The following is an 18,839-nucleotide window of genomic DNA, read 5'->3' on the forward strand; positions in this document are numbered from 1 at the left end:
CTAAGGCCTTTGATAGGGTATGGCATAAAGGTTTACTTCATACTCTAGCTATGGTATTGCTGGAAATGTCTTCTCAATTATTAAATCATTTCTTTCTGATAGGTTCATAAGAGTAATAGTTGAGGCGGCAAAAATCAGAAGCTCACAGCATTAATGCCCGTGTCCCTCAGGGGTCCATCCTGGGCCCAACTCTTTTCCTGATCTACATTAATGATCTTCCAAATCACATCCTTACATCATTTGTAGACATCTATGCTGACGACACTACCATTTATGGTAGCACATCTAAGACAGTAAACGACCAAGTTCTCTCCAATTCTCTCTCCTCTGATCTTGAGCACGTAGTACAATGGGGAAAGGAGTGGCTGGTTACTTTTAATGCATCTAAAAACAAGCTTCTCTCTTTACATCATCAACATTCTGATCCACATCTGGCATCAATTGAAATGAATGGCTCTTATCTTGGGGAGGCCTCATGTTTTGACCAGCTTCTGGGTTTGACCATTACTCCTGATATTAAATGAAACACGTACATCAAATCTGTTGCCAAGGCCGCTGGAAAAATGGTAGGATCCTTCTATCGATCCAGTAGATATCTTACTGCTGATGCAATTCTCTATCTATATAAGAGCCAGGTACGTCCAAGGATGGAGTACTGTTGCCACATTTGGGCAGGAGCTGCTAGAAAGGACTTGTCTTGCCTTGACAGAGTTCAAAATAGACTTCGTAGCCTCGTAGGAGATGTCCTTTTCTCTTCCTTGCAACCTCTATCTCACAGAAGAGATGTTGCGAGTTTGTCTCTGATGTATCGTTATTTTCATGGAAAGTGTTCGTCTGAGCTTCAATCTATGGTCCCCCCTCGCCAAACTTTCACAAGAAACACTCGTCTAGCTGTAAACACTATCAATAATTCCCCCCCACTCTTTATCTGTACCTAAACCTAAACGTAGATTCCATGAACAAAGCTTCTTTCTTAGAACTGCACGCCTGTGGAATTGTCTTCCGTTTTCCTGCTTTCCGGCTGACTACAATATGGTTGTGTTCAAGTCTAACGTAAATAAGTTCTTGATGAGCCGTTCCATATAAGTTATCAAATTTACCAAATTTTCATTACTAATGATTACTATATTGTCCAATTTCTACTGTACACTCTTTAACCCTTATCCTTGAGTGGCCTCTTGGCCTTGATAATGTGGTGATGCCTATGTAAAAAAAAAAAAAAAAAAAAAACTCTTCCTGATCTACATCAATGATCTCTCAAATCACATCCTAAGATCATTCGAAGACATTTATGCTGACGACACTACAATCTATGGCAACACTTCAAGGGCGTAAATGACTAAGGTCACTGATTTCTAATCTTGAGCACATGGTGCAATGAGGAAAGAGGTAACTGATTAATTTTAATGCATCTAAAACCAAGCTTCTATAGTTATATTTACATGATCAACGGTTAGATTCTCGTCTGGCATCAACTGAAATAAATGACTCCTCTTGGGGAGGCTCCATGTTTTGACAAGCTTCTGGGTCTGATCTTTACTCCTGGTCTGAAATGAAACACATACATTAAATCTGTTGCTAAAGCTGCTGGAAAAATCGTGTGATCATTCTATCACTCCAATAGATATCTCACTGCTGATGCAATTCTCCACCTGATAAGAGCCAAGTACGTTCAAGGATGGAGTATTGTTGCCACATCTGAGCAGGAGCTGCTTGAAGCATCTTATTCTGCCTTGAAAGTTCAAAATAGACTTTGTAACCTCATGGGAATACCCTTTTCTCTTCCCTGCAATCTCTTTCCCCACAGAAGAGATGTAAAGAGTTTGTCTCTGCTTTATTGTTATTTTCATGGCAAATGCTTGTCTCAGCTCCACTATGGTCTCTCCTTGCCCGACTTTCATGAAAAACATCTGTCTAGCTGAAACCACAATCAATAATTTCCCCCACTCTTTATCTGTACCTAAACCTCAACGTAAATTCCATAAACAAAGCTTATTTCTTAGAACTGCACACCTGTGGAATTCTCTTCCATTTCCCTGCTTTCCAGCTGACTACAATATGGTCGTCTTCAAGTCCAACGTAAACAAGTTCTTGATGAGCCACTCTTAAGTAATCCAATTTCCACTAACAATTACTACGATTACTCCCATTGACTACAGTACACTAATTAACCCTCGTCTTTGAGTGGCCTCCAGGCCTTGATTAAAATTTTTTTAAATCACTATCTTCATCAATGACATACACAACAGTACAGGAATTTTCTGAATAGAAAAAGGAATCGTTATTTAAAACTTTTCAGAGTCAAATCATTTTGTATCACTTACCCTGGCTGATTTGGCTTTGTCTTGTGCATTTCTGTAAGTTGCAACTAGCTTGCTGAGACGTTTCTCTTTACGCATCTCTACCAAAACTAGACCATCACTGATGAGACCAAGGCCAACATCTTCTTGAGATTCTCCCAGCAGACAAGTGACGTAATCAATAGCATTCGCCTTATATTCAGTATTTACCACCATCTGTTTGCCTAGAATCTCATGATTTAACGCATCAACAGCTTCTTGTCTAGCATCAACCTGTATTCAAATAAATAAAAAAAAAACATTTTTTTAGATTACCAAACATTTCAAAAGAAAAATCTACCCTTGGTGGTTGGCATAATTTGATGCATCATAAAAAAGATTATTTTGTGATAATTTCAGGAAACTGAATTTACACATAATGTCATTTTATCAATGCTGGTTTATATATATATATATATATATATATATATATATATATACATACATAGAAGGCATGACAATATATTTATGGCAATTAAGGCATCTGTGTTTGACCCCCTATAGAGATTCATCAAGCTAAGTGCATAGAATTCTGTGCATGTAGCCTGACAATTCCCTATGGAGATGAAACACATACCCGTGTAGCTAAATTGCCATAAATATATATTTTCATAATTCACTACTTATCAGGTTGACAAGAAAGTTAATGCGGTTTTTAACTTTTAAATTAAGATAAACATATTTCGGATCAAACAAAAATTTATTGATCAAAATAAGCCTCATTAGAATCAACCCATTTTTGCCAACACAAAACAAGTGTGTTTATGCCAATGAGGTAAAAATTTGGTGTTCTGGTGGCAATGAAGTCACTAAAAGCGTTTTTGATATTGCTTAGGTTTTTTAAGCATTTTTAAAGCAAAAAATTTGCGAGATGTTTTGAAAGTGGTAGGTGAGAGGTCTGGAGAGTATGGCGAATGAGGCAACTTTGTAGCCCAATTCGTTCAGCTTTTGCAGGGTTGGTTTAACAACGTGCAGTCGGGTATTGTCGTGAAGGAGAATTAGGCCTTTTCTGTTGATTAATGCTGGGTGTTGTCGAAATTTTTGATTCATTTCATTCATTTGCTGACAGTACTTATCTGCTGTAATGGTTTCACTTGCATTCAAAAAACTAATGGAGGAGACCAGTCACAAATCAGCAAACAATTAGCATGACCTTCTTTAGATGAAACTCTGGCTTCGAGAAGTGTTGTGGAACTTCATTGGCGTCTAACCATTGAGGTGAGCACTGCCGGTTTTTGTACAGAACACACTTTTCATCACAAATCACCTGGTCCAGAAATGAGTCATTCTTGTTGCATGAAAGAGGAGACTTCATAACAGCGTTTCTTTTGGTTGACGTTAAATTTATGAGGCACTCATTTATCAAGTTTTGTCTTTCCAATCTCTCAAGTCATATACGTTACCTCTAATTTAAAAGCAATTTCTCCAACAGTTGTGCATGGATTGATTTTAACTAAGGATCTTGATTGTTGTCAACATCCGACGACTGACCACCACTCGCATCATCTTCAAAACTCATCGCTGCCACAAAATTTCTTACACCATCATTGTGCTGTGCATTCAGTAGTAGTTCCTGGGATAAACGTTTCATTGATATCACAAGCTGTTTCAGCAACTTTTCGGCCTAGCTTGAATTGAAATAAGAAAATTGTGCAAATTTACTTTTTTCCATCTTGTATTCACCATTCTGAAAAGACAATTGGTTTGGTTTGGTTTTGTTTTGGCTTAACGGCATATCAACCCTTTTCAGGTTATTCAATGCCAAACTCAGGATTAAAAAAAAAAAAATTATGTATTCAAAGAACTTTATGACGTCGAGTATCAATCAATTCTGTATAGTTCAATAGTTTTGTTTGTTTTAATATCTAACGATCTTTTTTTTTTTTTTTTTTTTTTTTTTTTTTTAAGTTTTATATATCCTCATATATTCTTTCATAAGGTTTAGTTGGGTTGATTCAGAGAATGATTTATATTTTTGTAAAGATCCTTGTTACTCTTAAAAAGGATAATATTTCCTCTAGACAGTTGTTTTCGAAAACTTTCTTCATGCTGTTGTGTTTGGGGTATTGTTTTCTATCTTTATCTAGAGCTCTACATTCCACAAAAAGATGTTTAATGGTGCAAGTTTTCTGGCAGAATGGGCATTGTGGTTGTTGTTCTTGTTTTAGAATGAAGGAGTGTGAGAGTTTTGTATGGCCAATATGTATTCTCTTTATAACGACTTGTTCTTTTCTGGATTTGGGGGGAGTTTGTCTCCATTTTTCCAGTATGGGTTTGATTTGGTATAATTTGTTATTTGTGTTGTTATTCCATTGTCGTTGCCATTTTGCATGAATTGATTAATTTTGGGTTTGAAGTCAGTATATGGTATGTTTATTGTATCTGGTTTTAAGTTTAGAGCTGATTTGGCCGCTAAGTCGGCTCTTTCATTTCCTCTTATCCCAATGTGACTTGGGATCCAACATATAAATATTTCTTTGTGTTCGGATAGTGAATCAATTCTATTTATTAGTTTGATGATTAGTGGGTTTTCAAGTTTTTTGTTATTCAGAGATGTCAAAACGGAAAGTGAATCTGAAAAAATTAGGAATTTCCTATGTTCATCTTTTTCTATAATGCTGAGTGCGAGGTCGATGGCACATATTTCGGCAGTAAAAATAGAGCTTTCTGTTGGAAGAGCTTTTTTAAGAGTTTTTTCATTCGACACTGCAGCACATGCCACTCTATTATGGTCTTTAGACAAGACCGTCTTAAAAGACAAGATGGCCGGTGGGCAAAAATAATTTAATCTGCTGACGTCATCACGGATAGTCCTTACCGGTGACACTGGTAGTCACCGGTAGGCACTCGTAACGTCTTGGAGTCAGTGTAATATTTCTTTTTTTATTAAAATGCCTTCACGGTGCATCGTTCCAAATTGCTGAGGAAATTATCATAAAGGACCAAAAAGTGACAGTATTTTAATTTCTGAAAGATAAAGAATTATAATGCAGTAAAAAAAAAAAAAAAAAGATTTTACACCATCTCCATTCAGCAAAGTAAGTTTTAACGTGCTACCCCCCCCCTGTATTTAACACGATGTAACTATAATTTAATTCAATATTATCATCCTAAATTTTTTACCATTCAAAAGAAGAAGCTTCAAATAAATTGCTAATATTAAAAAAAAAATTTTTTACAGCATACAAAACTAATGAAAATGCGAGACATCGATTCTTTAAAACACGTGTTTTAAAAATCTAGCCAAAATTTATTTTCCTGAAATTTTTCAATATTTAAAAATAAATTATGCCGGCTGATAAAATTTTAAAACTTTTTTTTAAAGCTAGAAAGATAAAATTTAAAAATACTTATTTATATATATATATATATATATGAAACTAAACTTAAAAAAAAAAAAAAAACGCGCGTTCACTCGTGGTCTTTTCATTTCATTAACGTAATTGGGTTTGTATTACTGTACACATAGATTCGAAAAAGTTGTCAAAAAACAAATATATAACAAATAAATGTTATCAAAGGCAAGATAAGTTACTTTTCTACCAAATATTTTTCGTGTTTTTATTCAATGTAACATGTTTATTCAGCTCGAAAAACATAGTGTTTACCGATGTATTCGAAAATTCAAGACGGCGTCTGATTCTCTCTTTATCACGGTAAGTTTGGGATATAAAAAACTATACAACATGCTATTAAAAACCCGCCGAATATATGTCAACCTATGTCACGGAAACATATATTGAGCGAGTTTTTAACAGTATTTTATCCGGTTTTGTATTTATAACATCTTTTCCCAAACTTACAGTGTTAAAGAGAGAATCAGACGCCATCTGGAATTTTCGAATACATCGGTAAACACTGTTTTTCGAGCTGAATAAACATGTTACATTGAATAAAAACACAAAAAATATATCCAGTTTGGCAGAAAAGTAACTTATCTTGCCTTTGATAACATTTATTTGTTATATATTTGTTTTTTAACAACTTTTTCGAATCTATGTGTACAGTAATACAAACCCACGTATTTTAACAAACTGAAAATATGGATATAAAAAAATGATTTTGCATGTTATTTTTGTTATGTGGTGAAATAATCTTAAATAAGAAACATGATTTTTTTCTTTAGGTTAATTATTTTTTTACTGTGCAATATTTCATGAATTTATTAAAAATATTGTTTTTGATTTTGAAAAAATATTGTGGTTCATTTTGATTAAAAAATATTCATTTTGATTTAAAAAAAAAAGTTTAATTTTAATATTTGTTTATTGTCTTAACTCATATCAAATGTTTTGCTTGTGTTCTGCTTCAAATATTCATAATCTTACATGCGTAATTTTCATTTAATTATATTAAATAAACTTCAAGTTTATTTCAAATCAAATCGTGTTCCTTCACTTTTTAAAATGTAATTTATAAGTAATTAAAGAACGCATTCTAATCTTTAAAATCTATAATACAACGAAATATTCAATTGCTAACATACTTAAACAAATAACTTGTTTTTTTTTATTATTTTTGTGTTCTTTCTTTATTTCTTTATTTTAATCCAATTTTGAAGTTTTGTAACACTGTCTGTAAAAATTACTGTTCATTATTGACAGTCTAAGAGTTCCACATATCTTGCTTATTGGGACCTCGGCGATGACGTCATTTTTTCAGCTGGCCGGCCATCTTTATAACGAAGGCCACGCTTTAGAGCCATCGGTGAAAATAGGTAGATGGTCTGGATATTTTAGGAGAATATCATAGGCTTTTTCATGGTAGATATTAGGGTGGGATTTCGCTTTTGGGAGTTCATTGAAGTTTAAGATTACTTTTGGTTTTTTAAGTATCCAAGTTGGGGTTTTAGGTAGTATATGTTCTTGGATATTTTCTACAGTCATTTCTGATTCCTGCAGTATTGCTTTCATTCTAAGACTAAAGGACTTTATGGCCTTTCTTTTTGCTTCAAATGCCTCTTTATATCTCGGATTGAATGTAGCTTCATATGCTGGATTATTTCGTTGTGCTTTTAATTTAGTGTAATATTGTGCACCCAGTTTTTAACTAGTTATATTTATAGGGATTTCGTTGGCCTCTGCATGGAGGCTTTCAACTGGGGATGTTCTAAAAGCACCGAGAGCTAACCTCAGTCCTCCATGGCAGATTGGATCTAAAATCTTTAGGTAGGACTTTCTGGCTGATTGGTATATAAAACTACCATAGTCGAGTTTTGATCTTATCAAAGTCCTATATAATTTCATTAGTGTTTCTTGATCGGCTCCCCATTCTGTATGGGCTATTACCCGTAGTAGTTGCAGTCTTTTGTTGCAACTATTTCTTAGATTCTTCAGGTGGGGAATGAATGACAGTTTTTTGTCAAATATAAGGCCCAGGAATTTGTGTTGTTCTACGATGGGGATTATTGTTCTTCCAAGCTTCAATGTAGGATCATTATGAAGTTTTCTCATGTGGCAGAAATGAACGCATTTGGTTTTTGATTGGGAAAATTTATATCCATTTTCCATTGCCCATTTGTCTAATTTATTTAAGCAGTGTTGGAGTTTGCGTTTGATGGTGCATATATACTTTGATCTGCAGAATACCAGTAGGTCATCTACATATAAAGATCCCTCAACACCAGGGTCCAAACATTTCACTATGCTGTTCATTTTAATATTGAACAGTGTCACAGATAAAATGCTACCTTGAGGTACTCCTTCCTCTTGATTTGTGGTGTCTGAGTAAGTAGTTCCAATGCGGACTCTAAACTTTTGGTCAGATAAAAATCCTTTTATAAATTGTGGGAGTCTGCCTTTTAGTTCAAATTCGTGCAAGTCTCTCATAATTCCATATTTCCACGCAGTGTCGTAGGCCTTCTCCAGATCAAAAAATACTGCTGATAGGTGCTCATTTCTAATAAAGGCTTCCCTTATGGCTGTTTCCAATCTAACCAAGTGATCTGTTGTGCTTCTCTTATTACGGAATCCACATTGTAGGTTGGAGATAAGGTTGTTGGTTTCTAGGTACCAAACCAATCTATCATTTATCATTCTCTCCATTATTTTGCACAAGCAGCTAGTCAGTGAGATTGGTCTGTAGTTTTGTGGATTCGAATGGTCTTTTCCTGGTTTTGGTATTGCTATTATTGTGGTTTGCCTCCACGAGTCAGGAAATTCACCTTCTGTCCATAATTTGTTGTAAATTTTTAGTAGCAACTTCAATGATTCCAAAGGGAGTTGTCACAGGAATTCGTAATGGATTTCATCAGGTCCTACGGCTGTGTTGTGGGATCTTTTAATAGAATCTTCTAATTCAGTTAATGTAAGTAGTTTATTATAATCTAGGTTTTTTGATTTAAAGTTTAGTTTGTATTGTTCGATATTTTGTTTAATTGTTATAAATTTAAAGTTATGGTTTTGGTTAGATGAGTTTTGAGAAAAAGTTTCGGCTAGTAGGTCTGCTATATTCTTTTCATCGGTTACTCTGATGTTTTTAAGCAGGTGTTTAATTGGTGTTGATTGATGTTTACCTGAAATTTTTCTAATCATCTCCCATACTACTCTCGGTTCTGTAGAGGAATTTAGTTTATTGACATACTTTTCCCAACTCTCTTTTTTAGCTGCTTTTATTACCCTACGAGCTTTAGCTCTATTTAATTTGTATTCTATCAAATTTGAAGTTGTGGGTTGTTTCTGAAATTTCTTCAGTGCAATTTTTCGCAATTTGATGGATTCCCGAAATTTGTCAAACCAGGGTCTGTTGTACCGATTAGATGCTGAAGTTTTAGGGATGCATTCATTTGCAATTTCTACTAGTGTTTCTGTAAAAAATTCTACAGTGTTGTTTGTCTCTGAATCATTCAACTTATGTCGACATTTTTCTTTGTATAATTGCCAGTTGGCCTTATTTAGCTTCCATCTGGGAAGTTTTTCGCTGTTGAATTCTGGAATTTCTATCACTAATGGAAAATGGTCACTGCAGCAAGTGTCATCATATACTTTCCAGGTTAAGTCCATATATAGTGATGGATCACACAAGCTAAGGTCAATGGCTGAATGGTTTCCACCAGTTGGGTTGATGTGTGTAGGTGTTCCATCGTTGAGGAAGCATATATCGTTTTCATTGATAAATTCTTCCAACGTTTTGCCCTTTTTATTGGTGTCTTTACATCCCCATAGTATGTTATGACTATTGAAATCTCCTAATAGGGCGAAAGGTTTGGGTAATTGATCAATCAATTTTTTAATCTCGTTTTTATCTATGTCATCGTTTGGAGGTATATATAGTGAACATACTGTCATTGGTTTATGTAGTGTGGCATTAATAGCAATTGCTTGGATATTGGTTGTTATGTTTATTTTGCTATGGGGTATATCGTTTCTGACTGCCCCCAAAGTTATGAGTGAAATCAAAAATTTCATATTGCTTAATATTAATTTTGTCTCCTGGTTTCAGAAAAGTTTCTTGAAGACACACCACTGCAGGGCGCTCCTGCGCTAGTAGCAGAAGCAGTTCATTCATGTTTGTTTTTAAACCGCGACAGTTCCACTGGATTATTTTTTGTTTTTTGTTAGTCATTGGTATCAGATCTTCGGTCTTCTATGTCCATTTCTTCAAATCTGTTTTGTGTAGGGATTCTTGGTCTGGAACTTGAGCGTGATCTGTCTAGTTTTGTTTTAGTTTCTTTTTTTGAGTGGAGGTTTATTTCTTTTCTCTTCATGGGCATATTTTGGTGTCTGTTTTTTCCCCTCTGTAAGTGGAGATGTTTCTATGGGTGTTGTATTTTGGGGTTTTATGGGTTTATTTGATTTAGTTTTAGCTTGAGAGGTTTGTTCAGTTATAGGAACTTTTTTTTCATTGTTGAATTGTTTTATAATTTTTTTAAATTCTTCCATAAGTTCCTTCATTTCATTAAGTAATTTAATAATGTCCTCGGATTTAATGTTGAGTGAATTTATTTTTGTTTGTTTATTTGGTTTGGTAGTTTGCTGTATGTTTTTTTTTGTTATTTCAGAATATTTTGCATTTTCTGATAGTTTGCGAGCTTCTTGGAAGGTAATATTTTTTGTATATTTTATTTTGTTGATTTCTTTTTCACTCTTCCATTTGTCGCATTCTTTTGAATTGGCGCTATGGCCTTTTTGACAATTGATGCATTTTGGCTCTTTTTTACAATCTGTATGAGGTTCATTATCTCCGCACCTTATACATATTGGAGGGCGGGTACACCGGTCTCGATGGTGTCCGTATCTCTGGCAATTGTAACACCTGAGTGGGTTTGGTATGTAGTGTTCAACATTTACCATTTCATACCCTATTTTAATTTTGTTTGGAATTTGGTGAGTATTGAATGTTAAAATGTAAGTATTTGTTTTTATTATTTCGCCAAGTTTATTAATTTGGACTCTTTTAACGTCAGTGACGTTTTGTTTTTGTAGGTTAGTCTGAATTTCTTCCAAGGGGCACAGTGATAATTCAATACTCCTGATTACACCTTTGCTAATGTTCAGAGATTTGTGAGGGTAAATTTTAACATTTTGATTGTTAAAACGTTTCCATTTGGAAATTTCAACAGCATATTTTTGGTTTTCTACTTCGAGAAGTAATGTACCATTATTTTGTTTTTTAACCATTTTAGGTTTGATGCTAGATAGAATCTTTTCAATTTTGAATGGGGATATTTTGGTTATTGGTTCCCCTTCAGTTGCTTCTATAACTATGAAGCGGGGAACATTCTGATTTTTTTGATAAAGCTCTGTTTCAGTGTCAGAACTACTGGCATCAGATACTTCGGTGTGGTTTCTTTTTTGAGGCTTTCTGAATTCCATTAATATATTTGGTTTGTTTCATTTTTCATGCTCCCCACCCACCTCGGAGTCCTATATGGGAAGTGTTGGGGGGGATACCCATTCGCCCCAACCCAACAGGGATACAGGAAAAGTATACTCTTCTTGCTGGTGGATTCAAGCACCTGTGGTTCTTCAATTTCTTTCTGAAGGCCTCGTTTTCAGTAAGAATTTCAGTTTTTCAGTCGTGTTTAGTCCATTATTCAGCAAGTTGATTGGCCCTCCAGCCACCGCTTACTAAATCAATTTATTGTATAGTGTGGGAAGTGCAAGCATATTTTCTTGTTATGTCTGTCTGATTTAGGGCTAGGCGTGACCAACCGATTGATTGGATCGGGCCTATCCAACCGCCCGTCTTAGCTTAAGTAAGGGCCAAAGAGGTGTGTTGCATCTCATGTCCTTAAAATATCCTGGACATGATCTACTCAACCACCAGGATTCCGTTCGTAAGCCTTACGGGATGCCACCCACGGTCAACAGGTGGCCCCATTGAGGGACTTATACCCTCTGCAGGGGGGCAGTCGGCATATTCTAATGCCCCACCGACAGAGTCAACCGGGAAGTAGGGAAGGAAAAAGAAAGGAGGGGAGGAGGGTTGTTGTTTTTGTTTTTGTTTTTCGTAGAACATAATTAGGTTTTACAAAAGAGAATAGAAAACAAAAACAAATCAATGTAGGTGCATTTCGTCTCAGGAAGCCAATAGACAGCCTGATCTGGGAGCACCAGTGAAAAGACAATTGTTTTAAAACGATTATAATTTAAACGATTAAATAAAGCAAAAAACACGTTTAGATGATATAAAAAGTAAAGGTATTAATAACAAAAATTTATTTGAAAATACATTATTTAGAATCAAAATTAAAAATTCCGCAAGCACTTTCTAATCAATCTAATAGATTTACTTACGCATTGAGCACTGTTGAAGTAAACATTGAAAATTTATACATAATAAATTCTATTATTTCTCCTTATCATAAGTGTACTAGCAGGGAGATTGAACACTGTTCGAGATTGAATGAGGATCAACAAATGTTCCACACTTCAAATACGTTTGTCATCGATAATCAAATCGATTGTTTGCCTGCTAGTTGGGGATCAATAGTTGAGCACCATGAGGAAGATACACATGCTTCCCAGTGGTGACAGTCCACAATACATTGTAGTTTATGTTGCACTGTAGATAACCTACTGTTGACTTCATAAAATTTTTATATATACATTAGCCCCTTCTGCTTGTGACGATAAAACTTCAAAAATGCCAAATGCACGACTATTTCTTGAATTTTAATTTGTTTTCGATTATCAATTTTTGATACAAAACAAATTTAAGAACACCAAAATACAAAGTACATTTGTGTGAAATTAAAAAACAGTTTAGTCATTTTGGAGTCCATAGAAAACAAACACACACACACAAAGTGCCTTTTATATATAAGTAGGGATACATGAAATAAGATGTTTCTAACAGTAATTAATATATTTGGAGAGTAAATTGCTTAAATACTAATGTAATATAGTATGGGGGCATTCTTCAACCCCAGACCACAGCAAACATTTGTCTGGCATAATGTTCTGTCATCATTTCGCAAACTGTTCGGTGGATATTTTGTTTTTAGTTCCTCTTTCCTTTTGATAGCTAGTGAAGTGAGGAATTTAAGAACAAATAAGCCATTATTTGCTTCTGGGGTTTCACTTATTTTTTTTTCAGCAATTGTAATCTAGATTGTGAAGGACCTAGAAAAGGATGTCTATTGATTTTGATGACAAACCAAAAAGGCAAACTTTGCAACAAAGAATATTCTTGAAGATATAGGCAGATTTAAAAAATGAAAAAGTGCTTGTGTAAATTGATCTTTAAAACCAATATACTTTAGGTGAAAACATTACATACTTGCGCATCTTGTCGAAATTAATATTAATTCCAAAAATTACAAAAAATGATTCAGTAGCAAAATAATTACAAGTAAAACACTCTTGCTTCCCTTATTTTGTCTTTTTAGTTCTCCAATCCATGAGTTAAGTTTCTGACAACAAAGAAAGAAATGCCGTTTTCTAGGTCAAACTCTATTCCATCTAGCAACTATTGTTGGCAAGTTTTTAACCTTGAAGTAGTATTTTTCTCAGTTCCTACCATCAAGTGGCTTCATGCCTTATGTGAAGCAATTTCCATTACAAAAAAAAAAAATAAAGTTTAGCAATTTATAAAGTTTTATAGTGTTGGCAAGATCCAAGGGCAAGTAACTACAATCAATAACTGACTACATTTACCGCCATTTTTTTCTCAGAACCTGATTGTGGCTGATGTTTTATTTAAAATACTTCTAGCACATCATCTACTGGATTATTTTTCATAATTTTTTGAATTTATATTGACATGACACAATGTACTCACCTGAAATGCTTGGTTAAAAAAAAAAAAAAAAAAAAAAAGATTTTTACAAGTACCAAAGGAAATAATTGAATATTTTAAAAACATTTGACACAAAACTGAAAAAAAGCCATCAGGTTAAAGAAATTTGATATTTTTGGATCCAGACCCAGATTAAAAAAGACAAAAATCACATACATCATCAGGTGGATTGATACAGGCCAACGCAAATAAAGTTGCTTTTGCTGGTATGTGCTGGAAGTAGGCTGGTAAAGCACTCATCATTGTACTTGGAACTTCTTCCCGCTACAAAAATAAGACAATAAAGTGAGTCTGATGATTTTAAGGAAGATAACTAAAACATTACAATTTTTAGCACTTTTCCACTGTAATAGCAGAAGTTGGAAATTGAAACATTGAATTTCAACTAAAACCAATGGTATCTATTTAATTGTCATGTTGCAGTAATGAACATATCCAAAAATTACAAAAAGCAATAAAGTAGAATATTATTAATGAAAACAGTTTTCGAAGACAATTAGCAAATATCGAGTTTTGTTAAATTGGCCTAAGATTTATAGTTGTCGGAAAATATTTACCTCCCCTGTTATGATACTAACTCTGCATTTTTTTTTTTTTTTTACGACTTAATTTTTGTTAATTGTCTTTGATAATTATTTTTATGAATAAGTTTCTGCCTCACTGCTTTTTTGTAATTGTTGTTTGGTTGTTTTTGTTTTACGGCATATAAACCTTTTTCAGGTTATTTAATGCCGAATCTAGTTATTTTGAGGTACGGTTTTTAATGGAGTATATTTGTTTTTGTTTTTTAAGTCGGATTCTATTTAACCCATAGTTGGGACCCTAACAGGTACTACCACTCCGGGTCAGAGTGGACCTGGAAACAATGGCAATTAAAAGGTGGCTCCACACTTCCCAAGGCCCGCAAGCTGGGGCCTCACCATCGGATATAGCTTTAGGTCATATCCAGGACCATTGTATAAAGGGTTCTTTTTAAATTTTTTTATAAAGGCCAATTTTTTTTTAAGATATGAGAGTATGGTGTGGGGATTGTTTTTATCAAATAACTCTTTAATAATGTTTTCTTTGTAGAATCGATTTCTTACTGTTACAAAATCAGTACATTCAGTTAATATGTGTTTGATTGTGAGTGGTGTTTGACAAGGTATACAAGATGGGTTGGCTTTCTTTTTTTAGGAGATATGAGTGGTTTAAGTGAGTATGGCCTATTTTTATTCTTGTTAGTTTGACTTCTAGTCTTGTCATCACTGTTTCTTCTTTTCTTGTCTTCTCCCCAGCTAGAGGTCCCGCCCTCTGTTCTTTTCCCGAGGTTGGGCTTCACCTGCTGGAGCTTGTTATTCTTGCAGGCATTCCATGACTCCTGCCACTTGGAAGTGATGTATTTGTTGATAAGGGGTTTGTATCAGTGTGAGGTACTTTTGTATTGCTGATATTCATTTTTAAAGATTTTTTTTTGCTGCTGTATCAGCTTTTTCGTTGCCTATGAGTCCTATGTGGCTGGGAATCCAGCAGAATACGATGTCAGTGTTTTTGGAAAGGGAGGTGATTCTTTCCAGGAGGTTTATGATTAAGGGGTTGTTCAAGTTTTTGTTATATAATGATGTTAAGACAAAGTGAATCAGATAATATTAAGTATTTGTTTGACTTGGTTTTTTGGATGATGTCTAAAGCTAGGTCTATGGCTGTTGATTCAGCATTGAAAATTAAGCAGTTGTCTGGAAGACGTTTTTGTAGTATAATGTTGTTAGATATGGCTGCACTTCCAGCTTTGTTTAGTTCTTTGGAGCCATCTGTGTAGATGCGTGTCCAGTTTTTATATTGTTCTAATATATTATTGAAGTTATTTGTATAAGTTAGTGATGTGTGTTGGATTTAGAAGATTGTTACATTCTTGGGGTTTAAATTTACCGATGGCTGTTTAATTAGCCAAGGTGGAGATTTTGGTTTGAGGAAAACCTGGATTTCTGTGGTATCTATTTGGGCTTCTGTAAGAAGATCTTTTATACATAGGCTGTATGGTTTGATAATATTTTCTCTCCCATTGAAGTTTCTGTTGTGGTTGGAAAACAATTGTTTGCAGGGTTTGATGGACATGAGAGATTTAAGCAGTATTGAAGGGCTAGTTTTTTCCATCTAAGTGTTGTAATTTTTGGATATGTTCATTACCACAACATGACAATTAAGTAGATACCATTGGTTTTAAGTGAAATTCAATATTTTCATTTTTGCTATTATAATAAAGAAGCGACCAATATTTTAAAAAATAGAAGAGAACAGCCAATCTTAGATCTTCAATATAATTAAAAGCAATTTTAATTTTTTTTTAACAACATCTTCAAAAACATAATTGGAACTTTATAACATAATTCGAAAAGAAAGTGAACATTGAAAAAAGTTTTTTTCTTAATTCATTATGAAGATTATGCTTTAGCAAATTTGGTTTGAATATGAAAAAAAAATGCAAAAATACCAAACGTCTCTTACATTTCCATAATCAATATATAAAACTGATGCTTTTCCATTTACAATTTTTTCAACTTTTGCTCTGTACCTGAAGAAAAGAGAATTTGAAAATTTAATAAAAATAGCAATTAAAACTTTAAGAAAAATAAAAATCACAATAAAATTCAATTTTTTTAAAAATTTAAATGAAAACTTGATTATTTTGTTGAAAGTTTTATTCTTTTTTTAAATGAAAGTGCCAAAATTAGTATTTTTGATAAGCAAAAACGACAAAAAATGAAATTTTGTGAACCATCAGTTGAAAGTGCAACAAAAATGGATATCCTTAAGATGAATCCGTCAAAGTTAAGCATGAACACACAATGAAATCCAATTTGCAAGTTTAAATTCTATTTTAGACTGAAGTGAGATCAATCATTGGAAAAACTGTCTCTTAGAAATGGAATGGTGAGTGTAGAAATTAAACATTTTAGTTGAATGAATGCTTACAAATATTTTAAATGCATGCTAAAGACATTGTGCCAATTTTACTCTTGAATGTCACAGACTATTTACTAAAATTATACTTGATAATTTCCTGTAAATTTTGGTGTACAAATTTGGCTTGATATGTAAGTATATCAAAGAGAGTTCATGTTAAATTTTGAACTGTCATATTTCACTTGTCTATTTCTTAAAAACACTCATGTTTGCCATAAACAGTTGCCACTTCAAATCATTCAAGAGAAATAATTTATTTGACATTAAGCATCTTTCTCTTATCAATTAGAGCACATTTTTAATAGTTTCTATTGTTTTCATAGCTTCATATTTCAAATAAATGTGCTTCCTTAAAAATTTTGAAGAGAGCTTCATTCAAGGATGCATCTTCCAATTGTTCATTACTTTATATTGATGAGAAAGTCACTTCATTTCTTTTTATTAGTAGTAAATGACCTCTCTTTACAGAAGATGCACATACAAATACAAGCCTGAAATCAAATGGTCAATCACAGCGACAAAAACATAAAATTACTAAATTCCCCACTGGATTGAGAATGAAATTCAAAATTTTATAGATGAACGCGAGGTATTTTGTATTTAGCTTTGTATGGTTTTAAAGTTCAATAAAACTCATACTGGATTTATTTCTAAAAATGAATCACAACTTAAGATAAGCAGCAATCAATAATGAACAGATGAAGCAGAGTAATAAACATATGAAAATATAAAACTATTCACCATCTCATGAGCTTTTAATTTCATGAAGTTTAATTAAAATTTAAATAAAATTCATATAAAATAAATCGAAGCAATCACAACATACCATTGATTATCTAAAGAGAATTTGGCAGCACAGAGATCTCCTCTGCGTGGTGTATATGCACCGGGTACAGGAGGGTTACCTTCAAGATCTTTCCGGAGTTGTTCCATCATCTCAACAAGCTGTGGACCTAAGAGCAATAGAAAGGTCAATGAAAACAATTATCTCCCTTTGATTTGTTAAAAACGGTCAAAATGGACAATAGTAAAACTACAGTTTAACAAATTTTTTTTTTTTTTATTACATTTTCACCCCAAACAAGGCAAATTGCCACTTTGGTGTAGGGGGCTACTATCAGGGGCAACAACTACTGGGGTACTATGTAGGGGTTGCTAACAGTGAATGATATGCAGAAAATTATCTGTTTAAATACTAATTACAAGTGCTTAAATAAGAGTAAATAAATAAAACGGTTAAAAAAAATCTTTAAAAATATGTACAAAAAAGATGCAATGAGGAAGAGGAAAGAGAAAAATTTTTTTAAAATTTATTTTATTCCAATTTAATTGGAAATATGTATGGTTATAGGCAGCTAACATACTTCCTAACTTCTGGCATGACTGCGACTGAAAATGGTGACAAAGCAAATCAGTTTCTTCGGTTTTTTTTTTTTTTCCTCATGCTTAAATTACCCATGTACAGTACATATACTCTTTATTACATTTTTCCGGTCATTCATTTTTTTATTTATTTTAGTTATGAATTATTGAAATTAAAGTTAGTTTTTTGGGTTTCTTTTTAACATTTGTGTTATCTTTTTTTTATTATTATTATTATTGTAAACACTTTAAAATCTTTTTAAACTATTTTGTAAATATTATGTATTGGATACATTTTTTTATGTTTGAAATTTTGTTATTTTGATTTCAATAATTTTATTTTTATATTACTTTCATAAACATATATAAATTCAAATAAAACTTATTTTTAAAATCAAAATATCTATTTTTATAATTTCATTAACATTTCTTATAAAATTTCAAATAAAATTTTTAAAAAAGTGCAAATAAAGACGAATTGTGTTATTTTTATCTGTATAATTTTGTTAATTTCTTTTAGTATATTTTTCAATAATGTCCATTTTTTTATATTTTATTTCAATAAATCGCTTCAGAAGAGAAATACTCAGAAACAATACAAGTGAAGGAACTGATTTGTCTTGTCACCGCTTCCAGTAGTCATGCCAAAAGTTAGGAAATACTGACTACAAGTGAAAATATTAAGGAAAAAAAATTAAAAAAAATAGAATTGATTCACAATTTCATTTACCATTTTCAACATATTGACCATAAAATTTCAAATCTGACATGACTTCCGTTACAACTACATTGCGATAACTTATTTTCCGCTCAAGAGGTTCTTCAACAACTTGTTCTTCTTTAGGTTCTTCATAATTAGACCAAATCTGAAGGAGAAATAAAACAAATTTCAAAACCAAGGTAAATTTTGTTTTAAATAAAGTTTTCTAAAAAAAAAAAAAAAAAAAAAAAAAA

The 18,839-nt window shown here is 33.0% G+C and overlaps 1 protein-coding gene across 1 annotated transcript in view; it reads right to left on the reverse strand.

Annotated features, from left to right (window-relative positions):
* LOC145287919 (staphylococcal nuclease domain-containing protein 1-like) overlaps positions 1 to 18,839 on the reverse strand; it is an 86,254-nt gene that overhangs the window by 6,109 nt on the left and 61,306 nt on the right. Inside the window, exons 17-21 of the mRNA XM_080135869.1 lie at positions 18,616 to 18,751; positions 17,350 to 17,476; positions 16,065 to 16,131; positions 13,737 to 13,844; positions 2,325 to 2,573 (exon numbers count right to left, since the gene is read on the reverse strand). Coding sequence (XP_079991995.1) covers positions 2,325 to 2,573; positions 13,737 to 13,844; positions 16,065 to 16,131; positions 17,350 to 17,476; positions 18,616 to 18,751 — 687 coding nt within the window. The remainder of the gene's footprint in view (positions 1 to 2,324; positions 2,574 to 13,736; positions 13,845 to 16,064; positions 16,132 to 17,349; positions 17,477 to 18,615; positions 18,752 to 18,839) is intronic.

Source organism: Euprymna scolopes, chromosome 11, assembly GCF_053919585.1.
Source record: "Euprymna scolopes isolate OS-2025 chromosome 11, ASM5391958v1, whole genome shotgun sequence".
NCBI lineage: Eukaryota > Metazoa > Mollusca > Cephalopoda > Sepiida > Sepiolidae > Euprymna > Euprymna scolopes.